Source organism: Sphaerodactylus townsendi, linkage group LG03 (genome assembly GCF_021028975.2).
Source record: "Sphaerodactylus townsendi isolate TG3544 linkage group LG03, MPM_Stown_v2.3, whole genome shotgun sequence".
NCBI classification, from domain to species: domain Eukaryota; kingdom Metazoa; phylum Chordata; class Lepidosauria; order Squamata; family Sphaerodactylidae; genus Sphaerodactylus; species Sphaerodactylus townsendi.
In genome coordinates this window covers 42174194-42190622 of record NC_059427.1, presented here as the reverse complement: position 1 = coordinate 42190622, position 16429 = coordinate 42174194, and the positions used below count along the sequence as shown (strand labels likewise).

Below are 16429 nucleotides of genomic sequence, written 5' to 3'. Positions count from 1 at the left end.
TTTCTATAAAATTATACCTATCTACCTGTCTACCTGTCTGTCTACCTGTCTGTCTACCTGTCTGTCTACCTGTCTGTCTGTCTGTCTGTCTGTCTGTCTGTCTGTCTGTCTGTCTGTCTGTCTGTCTATCTATCTATCGAGAGAGAGAGAGAGAGAGAGAGAGAGAGAGAGAGAGAGAGAGAGAGAGAATGCACATTCCCTTCTGCCTAGACAAAGTAAAACTTCCACAACCTTAATTGCACCAAACTTCTCTTTAATATACTTTTGTTTTAGTATCGCCATTACATTCACTGAGCTGGATGGGTCTAAAACTGCTGTGGGTAAAAACCAGTAGCACCTTAGAGACTTACAAGATTTCTAGGCTTTGAAAAGCAAAAAAGCCCTTTGTCAGATACCAGTCCCTGCGTAATAGGCTCTTCTCAACTCAATAGATCCCTCTAACTCAGTATGACACATTTAAAGATTAAGATTTCACTGAGAGACCAACATTTCTCTCTTTGCTGTCATTCTCTTGTTTGCTTTTCCTTCCTTCCTTTTAAGTTGCCATTCCGTGCTCAGAAAACAAATCACCTTTTTCCCATATAGGAGTACTTCAGAAGTATAGTTTATGATCACCCCCAGTTATAATTTAAAAGACAATCATCCTCTGACATCATTCATGGTTTTCAGTTTTTATTTATATTCTATATTTTAATAGGAACGTAATTAGCAGCCCCATTTTGTGTTTGATATGGAAGCAATATTCTTTGGCTTTACATACACCGACTGCAATCACTGTTTGCATCAGGGTACATAAGACTGGAACGGTTTAAGGTATCTAATCTCAGAACTAGTAAAAAGAAATAGACAGATAGCTTCAGAGGGAAGGAAGAGCTCCTCCTGAATATAAACTAACAGAACAGGGGAAAGAAGATGCAATAACACTGAATCAAAGTACCAAAATAGAGGAACCTCTTTTAAAATTATCATTGTTTTCTTATTAATGCTTCCCTTTCGAGCAGCAAAACAGAAACAGTGAATTAATTACACAGAATATTTGTGCTTCTGATCTCGGTTCATATGTAATGAGGAATTTCCACCTCTCCACTGCAGTGAAGAACTCTGAAATTATAACTCTAAAGTTATTTCCTCATAACTCTTCTAGTATTTCCTCATAATTTGGCGCAGGCACTCATTTTAGGTTTTGTTTACTTCCAGCAGAGCTTGTTTGCAAGCCTAAGGCTATACATTTTATACAAGCATTGGACTGCACTGTAAGTGTTCCTATCTGGAAACTGCCCTAGAAATCAAGGGCATAATTCATAGTTAAGCTCCGGATAGGACACATTTGGATAAAATCTTCTATGATTTTTAAATTATTTATTATCTTGTGATAACAAACCTGTAAATACATTGGTAATCTAAATGTTAAGTCCAAAATACTGGAAAAAGGATGACACTTTTAAAAAGAAAATGTACCAGTATAAGAAACATAAAGACCCAGGACTTCTACACTACAAATATAAAATACAGCATAGAATAAAGATAAAATATTAACTGGAAATTAAAGTACCTTCTCTCCATAGCCTCTATCTTTGGTCATCATTTCCCTGAGTGTCTGCAATACTTTAATACAAAGTTTTTCCTCGTTCTCTTCCAGAAGTTGTTTAGTGTGTTTTATTAACCTGAAAACAATGAATTGATCATAGTTTGTTTCAATACAAGAATTTTTAGTTAGGAAATACATTTGTAGCAATTTACTTCAAGGCTCAGACCAAAGAAAGAGTGTGATAGAGTTGCATATGCCAAATGCATCTGTTACTTTATATGTAACAGAACTGTCCTTGGTACTACTGTTTAGAAGGCACTAGCACTGAAGAAATAAATGGTGCATAAATGTGGAATAACAGAGGTAAAACTGTAAATGATAAAACCGCTCTGTTTGCAAGCACACCACACACAATACCAGATCTTGCACACAGCATGAGAACCAGAAATTATTGGAATCACAGTCAACTTTCAATCTGATTCAGGATATACAAATATGTATGTGTTAGAGTTACCAAATTCTGTCTTCATGAACTGCTCTGAAGTGAGGAACAAGCAAACTCACAAAACCATGTAGTTATGGCATGTCTAAAAGCATACACTCAGGACAGAAGTACTTGTTACAAGAGATACATGACTGCTACCAATTACAGCATTCCTTTCTCTCTCCCCTACTTCACCTGTAACATCTATTAACTAACAACACATAAGAACTAGCCTGCTGAATCAGACCAGAGTCCATCTAGTCCAGCATTCTGCTACTCGCAGTGGCCCACCAGGTGCCTTTGGGAGCTCACATGCAGGATGTGAAAGCAATGGCCTTCTGCAACATGATATGATGTTACTGGCCGTCATGTTTCCACACTCCTACAAACGCCAGCAGTCCATGAAATGGGACAGGAAAATGTAGAATGTAATGATATCTTTCATGAGAAGGAGAAGGTACAGGACTTCTGTTTTCAATACCTAGTTCTGCCTAATAAGGCAGCAGACAGAAATCTTAATGGGGGGATGGAATGGACACTGTCTTACTTGTCCCCAGATAACACTCACATGACTGGAAGCTGTTAAGGACTGCTAAAAGAAAGGTGAGCTAAACCTCTACTTCTAGGTTATCACAAAACAAGTCACTCCCTTGGGCCTTTGGGAGGTGCATCTAGATAAGGTCCTTGACGCTTACACTAAACATGTTTTAGACACAACTCTAATGTATTCCAATTTTCTCTAGGCATCAACTGTCATCTCTGAGTATTAGATTAAAGAACAACCTCATTTGTGTAGATAGTGGTTAATAGTTTTGCCAAAGATAAAGACCCTGCTGATAACCTGGATTTAACACAGCATACAATGTACTAAAACAATGGTCAAGGGAAAAAATGAGTCACGCATCACCACAAGACTCACAACGAATCAAACATAAGAAGAGTCAAGTGAATCAGGCATCATCAGTTGTATACACTCCTTGTAAAAATGCAAAGTAGTCCCCTGTGCAAGCACTGTGTCATTACTGACCAATGGGGTGACATCATAGCATAACGTTTGCTAGGCAGACTATGTTTACAACTCACTTGCAAATGAAACCTCCACTTTCACACTTCCTCCTTGCATCGGTATTCTCTGGGAACAGCAACTCTGGCCGATGAAGGACATCGACCAGTACAGATAATTCAGCCTGGACAAGGGGACGTAAACGATCTTCCAAAGCTGACACTATATCCTGAATTGCAAACACATGGATTTTTTAAAAATAACATTTGGGAAAAAATACTGTCTAGAACAAAGCCTTCAATCGCACCATCTCAAAAGGCAAATGTAAGACCTGATAAGTACCTTGTCAACTAAGAACCCAATCTGACAATTGGTGTGTTACATCTTACCTTATTGTAGGTTTGTAGAAATCAGCCCACAGCAACCCTGCAGAATTTACTCTTATCTTACCATTATCAGAAGCAATTAAAAGGAGTTATAAAATATGCAGGCTTGAGGACTAATATTGCAAGATGTTTTCTGGATACTACATCGTTTTACAAACGTCAACATCAAAATGTATATTGAAGCCTGTTTTATTCTTTGGGGTGGGGGGCAGGGAAGCGGTTTCAACACCATAGTACTGTGGATATAATCACAATTGCAGGTAACCACTGATCATGCCCATCGTTTTGATGTGCTGCCTTTTACATGTGTGGAGTAGGAGTTTCACTTCACAAACACTTTCCTTCACGGAGGTGCATTTGGGCAGCTCTAATGTTCAGAGAATACAGTGTCGTTAAAGTGAAGCTTCAATAGGGGTTTCTAGTACAAAATAAGGTACAGCTGCTACAGAATGAAAGTATACTCTTCTGAATAGGCTTCACCCACTTATCCTTGTTTGTATCAACACATCCAGAAAATACCAATTGGGCCAGACATTCACCTGCAATCTTTCAATAATATTTCGGTAATCCCTGGAAGCTGCCATCACGGAGTCCCTCCGTGCAGCATTCCTTGCTGTCATTCTCCAGTTCATGGCTGTTTTTTGGACTATGTTATGAGATTTCAGGAACAGGTTGTTGACTTGACTGTCCAAGTCGACGGGGATAGCAATCGCTCGGCTCTTTGCTGAAAGAAATAAAGCACAGTGTTTCCTTTACCCAACAGCATGTCTTGTATTGTTTTCAGAATGAGTTCTTCCAAGGCTCTGTTATTGACGAGAAGGTACAAATCTAGGTCATGGGGGCTTCGTTTTTCACCACTGCAAAAAGTGGTAGAGCGAGATTATATCATTGTCTCTATTTTTCATGTTCCTGAAGTCACCAGACTCACTCATAAATACTGATACACTTTCATGTCCTACTTTCATGCCCAAGTAATTTTTGTTAGGGTTCATGACTACAGGTGGCTATGACCTACTTGATTCAGTGACTGTACCACCTTCATCTGTGGCCAAAGGACAGATATGCAGAGAAACCAGCCATCCCAGCAAAGAGGTCATCTGGCTTCAATCAGTCAGAACAAGCCAGGTAGTGCTTACTTACTCAGTAGTATGAACAAATAAGGGCAATATTAAACAGAATTACACCCTTACTACTTCATCAACTTCAGTGGACTTAAAAGCTGCAATCTCTTGTTGAACACTTATGAGTCCTTGGTCCATCAAGGTCAGTACTGTCTGCTCAGACTAGCAGCAGTTCTCCATGGTCTTAGGCAGAAGCCTTTCATATCACCTCCTGCCTAATCCTTTTAACTGGAGATGCCAGGGACTGAACCTGGGGCGTTCTGCATGCAAAGCGGAACCTCTTCCACTAAGTCACAATGCACGCCCCCTGCCCCAACGCTTAGGAACGCAGTGTTACCCACCCTGCACTTGTGAGCTCTGCATCACCTTTCACTTTTCCCCCCGATATTCACCCTAAGCCAAGTCACAACAGACAATTTTATATATCTTCTAAATTGGTGACAAGCATGGGAAGATAAAATATGGATTGCATAAAAGTCCTTTGCTTTCAGTTGCCGGAACTGTCTGGCTCGGAAGACCTATATCATGTGGTATACTCCTTGTATTTTTGTATGAAATGACATTTAAGTAGGACTAGGAAATCTTTAAAAAAACAAAAACAGAATATCAGATATGCAGAGGGCTGTCTGGCCCTACAGCAAGAAGACTCCCACCAATTGTCACCATTGGCCACTACTGGTCAGAGTGGTGGTCAGATAATTTTAAAAAATGCCACTAGACTCTATGAGAGTTTGTCACTCACTGGAAAGTGACATTGCTGTCATCCCACACCCCTTCATGTCCACACTCCCCACAACCCTCCCCCACATGCCCCCCCATGTCCCTTTTTTGTGGGCTGCTCAGCCTGGCAATTCTAGTTATGCAACATTTCAAACCATTTTGGTGAAGGACAATTCAGACCCCACACGCCTTGGGCAAGCATGTTATATCAATGATTTAAATGAAACTAACGTTTGTAATGATCTGTAATATGCAAAAAAATCTTGCCCATCTGTTTAAAATCCATGCAGTTGGTTTTCTTACCTACATCTGAAAGTACTCTAATGCAGCTCTCCACCGATGCTTTTTGGCTGGGCATTAACCAGTTGCAGTGGTATACTCTGAACACTCCTTGCAAGAGTTGTACAAATACAGGTTGTCGAGTCTGAAAAGCCCAGACATACAGGCTCAGAGAGTGAGCAGAATTATCATAAAACTTCATCCCATAGTCAAAGATCTGTTGCTACTAGGTTATTCAAACATAGCAATTCATTTGCTAAAGAGCCTAAAGTTTTTAATGCACCATTGCTTTAAACTCCAGGATATGTGTACATCACAAATATTTTAAAAATGGAAATGAAATCACACAGTTGGATTTATCTTGAATGTCCTAAAGAAAAGTTTCTAAACAGGGGAAAACACAGATGACATTGGACTAAGTTCTTAGGAACAGCTGATAGGGTGAAAGCTAAAACACCAGCCAGCAGATGGCTCTCTCATGTTAGCAAAATGTAAAGGGGGGGGGGGGGCACAAAAACTCAGTGACAAGTTATCACACAATTGAAAACTGCTTTTGTGTGCACATTCTTAGTTTACACTGACTCAACGATGATCTGAAACTATATATATAACATGCCTCTATATTTTTATATCTATAGCATCCATCAAATGACCAATGTGAAAGAGTTTATCTTAACCCTGCTTTTTCCTATATTTTTCCCCACTATGGATAGATTAAATAACATGAGAATACAAGAGCTCTGCTGTGCTCTCTCAGAACCAGAACATATAGTTTATATGCTGCATTGCCATAATATGCATGTGCCATATTAAAATCAGGCTGTGACACCTATCAATAGCAGAAGATGTTTTATTTTATTTAACATCTTTTATTTATTTATTTTTATTTTTCATTACGCTTCTATGCCATTCTTTCCCGCATGGGCTCAGAACGGCTTCCAACATGTTTCAATACAATCTAAAATCAATTAAATGCATAGTAAAATCAACCATCGGATGGCATCTAGTCCTTATTTTACTGCACAATAAAACTAACAGCAGTAGAAAATATGGGGGGGGGAGCAGATGGGGGGGAGATGAGGGAAGACAACTTTATAATGGTAGCCCATTGCTGCCTTGACTGTACACCTGGTGGAACAGCTCCATCTTACAGGCATTGCAGAACTGCATCAGATCCCGCAGGGTCTCCTTGGACAGAATGTTTCATCAGGTTGGGACCAAGGCACACAATGCACTGGCTCTGGCTGAGACCAGCCGAATGTCTTTTGGGCCAGGGATCACTAGTAAGTTTGTATCCATAGTCTGGAGTGCTCTACGGGGATGTATTGGGAGAGGCAGATCAGTAGGCACGAAGGTCCAAGACTGTTAAGGAAATTTATTCGCTGCACAAAATCCATTGAGTTTGAAGAACTACTTGAAAATACCTCTTTGTGACTGGTAATGACACATATCTTTTAAGTTTCAGTGATTAATTATATTTACTTTTTATTTTATGTAAATTGTCAATAATTTTAGTGGTTTCTTTGGATGGTTATTTATTTTGTCATTATGGAATTTGTACTATTTTATTCCATGTTTTATCATTGGTCTATGACTGTGGCCCATTATACATGGAGTGTTTTCCTTGGTGTTCTTTGCATTATATTTCTGCACTTTTTGCACAGAAATGCCCGTGAAGGAGCAGGGGAGACCTAAAGGAGCAAAAACACCAAAGCAAGGGAAAGGAACATGGGTCGTTTTCCCACTCACCATTTGTTGCAGGTTACTGGTGAAAATAACCCGGGGTCTGGCTGCACTCCCCACTACACCAGCGGCAACAATGCAGCCACCCCGATTCTGCCGCTCTCCTACCCCCTCAGAGCGCATAATTTAAGATCCTGGACAGAAGAGCACCTTTTGGGGGAGTCCCAGGGGTGAATTTGGGGTTTGAGTTTCCTGCCCCTGTTAGTGATGTGTGGCCTTTTGCCCAATAAGGAAGCAGTGGGTTGTGCGCAATGGAAATTGCTAGTGGATGAGCTGCAAGCAGCTCCATGGGAATCTTCTGCAAATGGAGGGCAGCAATAAAATCTTGAAGGAACAAAAAATGACGGGTGCGAGCTGCAGTGCAAATGAAAGTAAAACCTCTAATGGAGGGAAGGCTGGTAAAAGAACCATTTTGGGGTGAAACACTTAATTTTCCTGTGCTGTGCAGGAGAAAAAAGTCAAAACAGTCAGTTATTTTTAAAATGTTTGCAAGACGTTTTATTTGTGTTGTGTGGAATGGGCCACCAACAGAATACGAACAGGTCTTGGATCATCCTGTATCATTCAATATACAAGAAATCCTCAGTAGGAGATATGGGGTAGCTGAACATCAGCATAAAACAATTCTGCACATTCACTCTATGAAAATTCAGCCTTATTGCCAGTTTTTTGCCTTGCATAGAATGTCAGCATGTGGACAAAATCTCAATAGCCATCTATAAGCATTTGTTTAGACTGCATTAGAATTCTACAGTCATTGCGTAATGTAGAGAATTCAAGGTTTGAAGAGGAGGAGGGAGGAGGAGGAAGTTGAAAAAATGCCCCCTCCTGCAGTTCTGAGAAGAACTATTTAGAGTACTAATGAGAGAGAAGCTTGGAAGACTACCTCTACTATTACAGCATCACTGAATTCAGCCATTAGCTGTTGTTGTGACAGGAACTGAGGTTTGCCTGATAAGGCTCCCTGCCAGAAGAAAAAGAGGAAATCAATCATGTGTGCATAATTACACAAGAGAGGAAAAGATGGAGGCTTCTTCCTCTCCTAAGGTGCTTTCCTTAGAGCTCATCTAGAGTGGTAAGATGCGCGTCAAATGCAGATTTCTCTCACACGCACACACTGCACACCCCATCGTTGTTTAACTTACGCAGGTTCTTTTTTCTTCAAAGTGGACTGTGGAAGTCATAGGACATACACACAGAATCTGCTTGAGCAGGGGAGAAATGTTCCATGGGGTGATTCTTCTTGCTTTAGCCTTGATGTGCCAAAGAGGGCAGAAAAATTCTACACAGACACACCAAGCTTGTTATCTCTTGTTACCTATGAACAACTCCATCGGTTTCACAGGAACACACTACAATGCATCACAGAAATGCTGTTCATTTTAGCCTCACCAAGAAACAAATGAGAGATGCTGCCACCTGGAAGCACTATGAAAAAGAACTGTCATCTGCAAACTCAATTTTACCATGCTGTGATATAGTTCTTGTTCACAGGTGGAGCAAACATTCAAGCAGGACGTGTTTGTGGAAGTATATTTCCTACCGCCCAGGTTCTTACCTGCAGCGTGGTGCTCTGGTCTGAGAATGGAGAACTGAAGAAAGTCGTAACTATACTCATCACTATTTCAGTTACATACTTCTCTAATATGAAGTCAGCATGCTTCCTGTCACTAGTATTGTTGCAAGCCTGGAAAACAATTTAACAGTTTTAAAAATTATACAAAAATCCTAATTCCCTAACAAATTCAATTTATTAGAACTATATTATCAATATAGCTAATTCTCAACATTGCCCTACCTGTGGATACTTAAATCCAGAGACTGGGGTCACAGACAGACAGATCTTTCCACAAACCTGAAAAAAGTCCCAGGTTTGCAGAAAAATCTGAACACTAACAAAAAAAACATCAGGGTAAACCCCTCAAATGAATGTCCTCAGTGGCTGTTGCTGGCAATAATAACAGTATCACTATCCTTGAAGCCTTGGTTTCTGTAAGGAAAAGGCAGTGGGAAGGGTTAGGGCCTTTTCCATGGCTGTTTTGGCCTTTGAGGGAGAACTCATTGGGACCAGGTCTGACAGCAACCACCACACAGCTTGCATAACTCACCCAGGCCTTACTGTTTGTTAGTGTTCAACAGCAGTAGTCACCCCACAAAAGTCTAATGTTTCATAGTTAAAGTTTCACATAGGATGTGGGAGACCCAGGTTCAAATTCCTACCTGACTGTGAAAACTCACTGGGCATCTTTGAGCCAGTCACATACTTTCAGCCTAATCTACCTCATAGAGTTGTTGTGATGATCAAATGGGGGAGAGGAGAATGAAGTGCAGTGCTTTATGTTCCCATTGTGTGGAAAGGCAAGATATAAATGAAGTAAATCAATAATACATATAGCTGAATGTGGGGGGCAGAGAACAGTAGGTCAGTGAGTGGGTAGAAAGGAGAAAAGGAAGCAGGAATAGGTAAGGATATGGAGAAGGGAAATAAGAAACAGTGTGAGGAGGGGATACTGGGGAAAGTGAGGTAACCACTGCAAGTCCTTGTGGGTCATTCACCATGCAATTGCGTCTTACTTAGGCAACTGTGCAACTTGGCCAGAGGAGAGAAGAGGCTGTAAGGGGAAGGAAGAAGGGAAAGCTGAAGATGCAGGAAAATAAAGACAGGTTGGTTCGTGGGTGAAGGGAGTAAAGAAAGCCAGAAAAGAAGAAAAGCTATGAGAACTTCCAGGGAGGGAAAGAGAAAATAGTGGGAGAGAGGAAATGAGATCCCCCCCCCCCCCAAGTCCTTGCAAGTTAATATATATCAGCATGGGCCCATGATTCTATCTGTGAATACTGAAATCCAGAGGCTAGAGCCACAAACAGACAGCACAGATCTTTCTGAGAACCTGGAAAAGCCCAAGGTTTGAAGAAAAATCTTTAAAAATACAGTGGGGGTTAAACCCCTCCAAAACTACATAAGACTTAAGAAACAAATGCACTCAGTGACTCCTGCTAGGGAACCACTGCTAGATAGCTATCATTACAAATTTTGATGTTCACAAATTAAGGTTGCCATGGCATCTAGGCCAGCATTACAGTTTAGGAGGAAAGCCTCAGATAGTTATGCCATTCAAAATCAAAGCCACAAGCCTTTCCCACCCTTATAAAAGGAAATTGGCAGATCAGTGTACAGAGCAGCAATGTCCTCCCAATTATGAGGTGCTGGCCTCAAGAAAAAAAGAGTATGACTGTAACCCTCAAATGCCTGAGATCCAAGGTAAATCTGCCCTCAGTTCTTCCCCCTAAATTCTTATCTCTCTTCCTTATTTATCTCTCTTCATTCCAATGAGCCCTCGCTCATCTCATTGTGCGAACTGTGCTGATATTAAGTAATAAAAATCAGAATATTTTTTTATTTAAAATATTTTATGCTACCTTCTACCCAAATTAGGGTTTCCAAGGTGGCAAACATTCCAAACATTAAAACATATGGGCTTTTTAAAAAAATGTATACATACATTTAAGAAGAACAAGCAACTACAAACAAGAATTAATGAAATACAAGTGAGAAAGAGGATCAGTAAGGGAATATCAAGTGTAGCCCCACATACAGTATATTGTAGTAGTCTAACCTAGATGCCAGCAGGGCATGTACCACAGTGGACAAGACTGCAACTGGCTCACCAGTGGAAGCTGGGGAAAGGCATTCTGGCCACTATCACTATCTGCTTATCCTGGTTTGGTTTCTTTGTAAGACAGTCTTCTATCCTATCAGGATGACAGCTCAAGCATCCTCCCCTGCAACCCAAGGATTGTTAGAAACTACAAGGAACACATTGCAATTTCACCTCTTGGAGAGTTCTTCATCCTACTTTCTTTAGCCTGGCAAAACCGTTTTCATTGGAAGACTTCATTTGACTACCCCTCTCTGTTTATTCCTGCTTTATCACTTGGACTGAGGCCTGATCCATCCATGTAGCAAAATAAGGTCATAGGATGGAGTATGTCATTTCAGGCTTCAGATGATGGATTTATATTATTGGTAATATGTCCCTACCATAATAACCCCCTGAAAACAACAAATTAGCTCAGAATGTGAAAGGCAATCCATCTTCTTCATATTCATTTTAAAAGCTACTACAGACACTCCTATTTTCCCTGGCCTTTGGCTGAACAGATGGTTTCTCTCTTCTGGTAATTTTAAAGTAAGATGGCCGTGAAAGCCTTCGACAATACAATTTTAAAGTAGGTTTTATGAATTTCCAAGTGGGTTTTTTGTAAATTTTAACCAGTTTTGTGAATTTTGATAGGTTTTAATAGGTTTTATGTATTTTAAATAAGTTTTATGGTAAGTTTTATTGTTATATATTTTAATTGTTTTTAGGTTTATCGGTATTTTATTACTTTTATCTCATGCTATCACCCGTCTGAGACCTTCAGGTATAGGGTGGGCTAAATATATATATAAATTAATTATATTATATTTTTTGTTGTGAGCCACCCTGAGAACCTTCATGCTGAGAGCAGGATATTTTTAAAAAATAATAAACGAACAGGGGCTAGCCTGGAACCTTTCTCCCTGCTGTGATCTTCTCGGGAGTTTATACATGAGGAAATAAAAAAAAAATACAACCCCCACTTTCATTCTGAAATGGTACAGCCCATTCTCTTGCCTCATTCCAGGCCCAATTATACTATATCGCCAAATAATAATGTGATATAAAGCTTAATAGTACTATAATGCCACCATTGCATGACATGGCACAGATGAAGGATTCCTAATTATGAAAAGTAGAGATACTTTGGATGCCAGACAAGTTATAACTCAGAAGCCAGACAGATTCTAAATCAATCACTAACCAATCAAGTTCCACAATGGAGAATAATTGGAATCTTAAGTAACCTGCCAAAAGGACAAAGATGTTAACCCAGTGAATGTGGGCTCAGTGAATGGCATGGAAACAGCTAGGACTGCTTAGTGCAGAGGTAAAAAGGTGGAGACTTGACCAATAACCTGGATGAGTGGCCTCTGGGAGCTCCATGTGATAAACTTTTTCTCTTTTAAAGAGGTTGTTTAAATCAGATAATCCAAAAACACAGGTTTGCTTAAGCCACTAAGTCACAAAATTCAAATGTATGAAACCCATAAAATTTACAGTGAAAGAAATAAAGAAGGAGGAGGAGGAGGAGGAGGAGGAGGAGGAGGAGTTTGGATTTATATCCCCTCTTTCTCTCCTGTAGGAGACTCAAAGGAGTTTACAATCTCCTCTCCCTTCCCTCCTCGCAACAAACACCCTGAGGTAGGAGGGGCTGAGAGAGCTCTGAAGAACTGTGACTAGCTCAAGGTCACCCACCTGGCATGTGTTGGAGTGCACAGGCTAATCCAGTTCCCCAGATAAGCCTCCACAGCTCAAGTGGCAGAGTGGGGAATCAAACCCGATTCTCTAGATTAGAGTGCACCTGCTCTTAACCACTACACCATGCTGGCTCATTGTTTCTCACCTTCATGCTTGCTAAGTGCTTTATAGATTACAAGAAACTCAGAGCAAGGAGCAGTGCAAAATCAGCAGCTCCTGTAACCCTATTCATGTCCAAGGAAAATGAGACAGCATCCAGCTCTGCCTGAAGTTTAAAAATTCCCAAGGTATAGTGTGATCTCTACCACTTCCCACTGTAACATCGGAGAACAAAGACCTACCCTTTTACATTTCATAATGACTCCCATACACATTTGGAATGTTAGGAAACCTCAGTTAGGAGCAAGCAGAATGGCAACTGAACCCTTAGCAAGTAATGTAGTTTGGCCCTTGTAGTCACTTACTTAACAGATAACTATATGTAACTATGTCAACCAGAGACAGAAAGGCTAGCCAGTTGATTCAGAAAGGAAAAACACAATGAAATTTTGGCCCTTACATTAAACAAAGTTAGGAGTGTATTTATGATTAAGCCACAATTGGTGCACCAATGATACATCTCTGTATTTGCAGTATAAGAACACTGATGAATCCTTAATGCAAGGTCACCACTATGGTTGCCTTCCTGCAACAATTAATATATAAAGATTCAGATCCAAAGGAAACCCTTCCCCCCATGTAATGAAAACCAACCAAAATGACACAAAATATTATGCAAGCTTTTAAATTCCACAGCCCAGCAAAATTAGTCATCGTAGCGATTTCGGTGCAGGGAAGATATTAGGTGTCAGGAATGGTGGTTCTGTAGCCATGTCAGGAACACAAACAAATGTTTATTCTGTGTATTGCTGGATCTGGCCATGCACATTACAACTGAATCAAACAATATTTATGGCAAATATGCCAAATGGCATACAATATTAATTGCAAGTGTAGGCAAACATTCATATGTAATGAGAGAAACTGTTTCTTGTCTTAATAATTAGATGAATACTAATTAATTTTCATGTGTTTCAGGCCATGCATACTGTAAAACAAACACTCTTACCCTGCAAATGTCAACAAGGAAGTTTTCAAAGAGCTTCCACATGTGATTGCTCGTGTAAATCTCTTTCATTTCAACTTCTGTGTCTACGTAGCAATGATTCAGGAAATTGATATAGGCAATTTTAACCTGTAGGTGAAAAAGACAAACATACCCCTCCACGTTTTATTAAAGTAGCTGAGATAAATTTGACATGAACCAGCTATTTCATTTCACTTTCAATAAACTTAATTGCTATCTTTTGGAGACATAAATTCACAGTGAATTGGATGAATGTCTGCATTTAGAATATATCTGATAGTGCAAATGGCAGAAATTTAAAGAACACTGCTATGATTCAGCACAATATTAAAATAATCAGCATTGATGCTTAACTATCTTTTAAGTTAGACAAACATTTTTGACAGGAAAAAAGCAAAATGTAACCGTGAGTCTGAAACGATTTCATGGCACTTAATGCAGGTGGGTTCCACATAGCACAAATATAGCAACTTTAGGACATTATAAAAGGTGTTTTGGGAAATAACTTCACACAGCATTCTTCCCCCAAACAAATTCAGCCTGTTATATTCCTCTCAACCTGGGTTTTTCAACAATAGTTTAACTAACGATCTTTCCCCCAAACCCAGGTTAAAGACATGTCCTGAGCGAACACAAGCAGACAGAAAACACTTTTTTTTCTCCTGCCCAAACCCCTTACTTTCATTTCCACCACTTGTGCCTGCCATTTTGTGTGCTCCAGCAGATTCTCCCATGAGACTTCCCATGGAGGTTCACTCTGCTTGCAGCTCATCCATTTGCTATTTCAATGTAAAAAGTAGATGAATAAAGTTTGTTTTGCCTGGTGATCTTGCGCACATGTTGTTCTCCTTTTTTTGTTTGTTTTGAGGGGGATGTCTGCGAAGCTACGATGACACGATAAGAGAAGCTGCACTGTGTGAATATTTGTGTTGCCATAGCTTCGCAGACATCCCCCTCAAAACAAAACAAAAAGGACAAACAACTTGTGCACGGGATGGTTAGCCAACACAAACTTTATTCACCTACTTTTTACAGTGAAATAGTAAATGGATGAGATTCAAGCAGTGGAAACCTCTACGGGAAATCGTCATGGAGAATCTGCTGCAGCACACAAAATGGTGTGCTCTGAGAAGAGCTCTGTGCAGGAGGTGGGGGGAAAGTTCCATTTTGGCTGGCAACACTTGTGTTCTCCTGCGCTGTGGGAACACAAAATGCAAAAATTGATCTTTTCATAATGTCCTAAAGATGTTACATTTATGCTGTGTGGAATCCACAAATCACTCACATACAGCAAAATGCCACCCTTTAGAGGAATAATACAAGATTGAAAAAAATGAAATGAAGATGTAGTGGAGCTGATAATCTAGATACAGATTACACGAAAATAAGCTAAACCATGCCTGTTGCCTTTTTCATGCTCTAGTCTAGTCAAAGTCAATCAACACACAAAGCCATCATTTGATCCTGCTTTATGTTCATATAGGACAGGAGTCACAACATTTTAAAGTTAGATGTCCACTGTAGGGGCAAGACCACAAGGGACTACAGAAACTGATCACCAGTTCTACACCCTGAAATTATCTTCTTGAGGTAGCACATTTCAACGTAGACATCATGTTAGCTTCCAGTCAGTCATGATTATGTATGAAGCCATTCTCAGAAACATGCCCTTTTTTTTTGCTGTGGTTCTCAAAAACCATCATCAAAGTTAACTGTGGTTAAGACAAACCAGCTTTTACCTTAATCCAGGATCTGGTAGCCACTTCAAGCCATGGTTTCAAACCCTGATTTAAGGGGATCTCTGATGAGCAAACTGTAGGGCCTACCATGATGCAAAGTGCTTAGCTATAATTATGGAAATGGAAGTACTGACTGCAGGGATGTGTTCTTGATTCATAACACCATTATGTCTGTACCAGCCCCAAGTCAAATTTGAATCCCAGCTGTGTATCATTTTAAGGAACCAGCTAAGTTTGAACTACCCTTTCATTTTAACACTAATATTTCAAGCAGATGATGCCGCCATCTTTTCATAAAAGTTACCACAGGATTGGTTTCTGCCATGATGCTCTGCTCCTTTCTTATATTCAACTGATGAACCTGTAATGTTCCAATGAACTAATCTTTGGTACCCCACGCATTATGGTTATCAGATAATCAATCAGAGTTATAAACATTCATCCATGTTGGCGCCCGTACGCACACAGGAGGGAATGACTACCTGTTCTGTAGCAAAGCTAAAGAAAAAATTTCCATCTTGTTTATTCATCTAGTTCTTATTATTGCACAACCTCCAGAAACATGCTTTTTCCCAAACAGCACTAACCAGTATGGCCTCTTACCTCAGGTATACAGTCTTCATGGGTTACAACTCTAACAATATCATCTAAAGGGAGGAGGGAATTGCACTTGATTTCCGTGTAGACATTTTTGCCCTCAGTGCAGACAGCCAACAGCTCCACTAAATGGATATGATACATCAGAGAGCTGTTCTCATCCATCCTGTCCCGCTCAGATCTCATCATCTGCACAAGTGTTTGGAAAGAGGCTCTGTCGTTGTAGAACACAAGGACATCTTCTCCCGCATTGACAAGCTGCCAAGAGAATAGTGCTTTGATTCCATCAAAATAGCAGCTTTGCAAAACCAGGCTGGTACTTTGGCATACATGCAGAATGCATCACCCCTTCTATGGACTGCTA

The 16429-nt window shown here is 40.1% G+C and overlaps 1 protein-coding gene across 4 annotated transcripts in view; it reads right to left on the bottom strand.

Moving 5' to 3' along the window:
* Positions 1-16429, bottom strand: part of ITPR1 (inositol 1,4,5-trisphosphate receptor type 1) — a 149165-nt gene that overhangs the window by 110490 nt on the left and 22246 nt on the right. For all 4 annotated transcript variants that reach the window (XM_048488192.1, XM_048488195.1, XM_048488193.1 and 1 more), the window contains 7 exons: positions 16072-16323; positions 13712-13837; positions 8823-8951; positions 5546-5666; positions 3941-4125; positions 3096-3244; positions 1553-1664 (listed from right to left, as the gene is read on the bottom strand). In XM_048488192.1, coding sequence (XP_048344149.1) covers positions 1553-1664; positions 3096-3244; positions 3941-4125; positions 5546-5666; positions 8823-8951; positions 13712-13837; positions 16072-16323 — 1074 coding nt within the window. The remainder of the gene's footprint in view (positions 1-1552; positions 1665-3095; positions 3245-3940; positions 4126-5545; positions 5667-8822; positions 8952-13711; positions 13838-16071; positions 16324-16429) is intronic.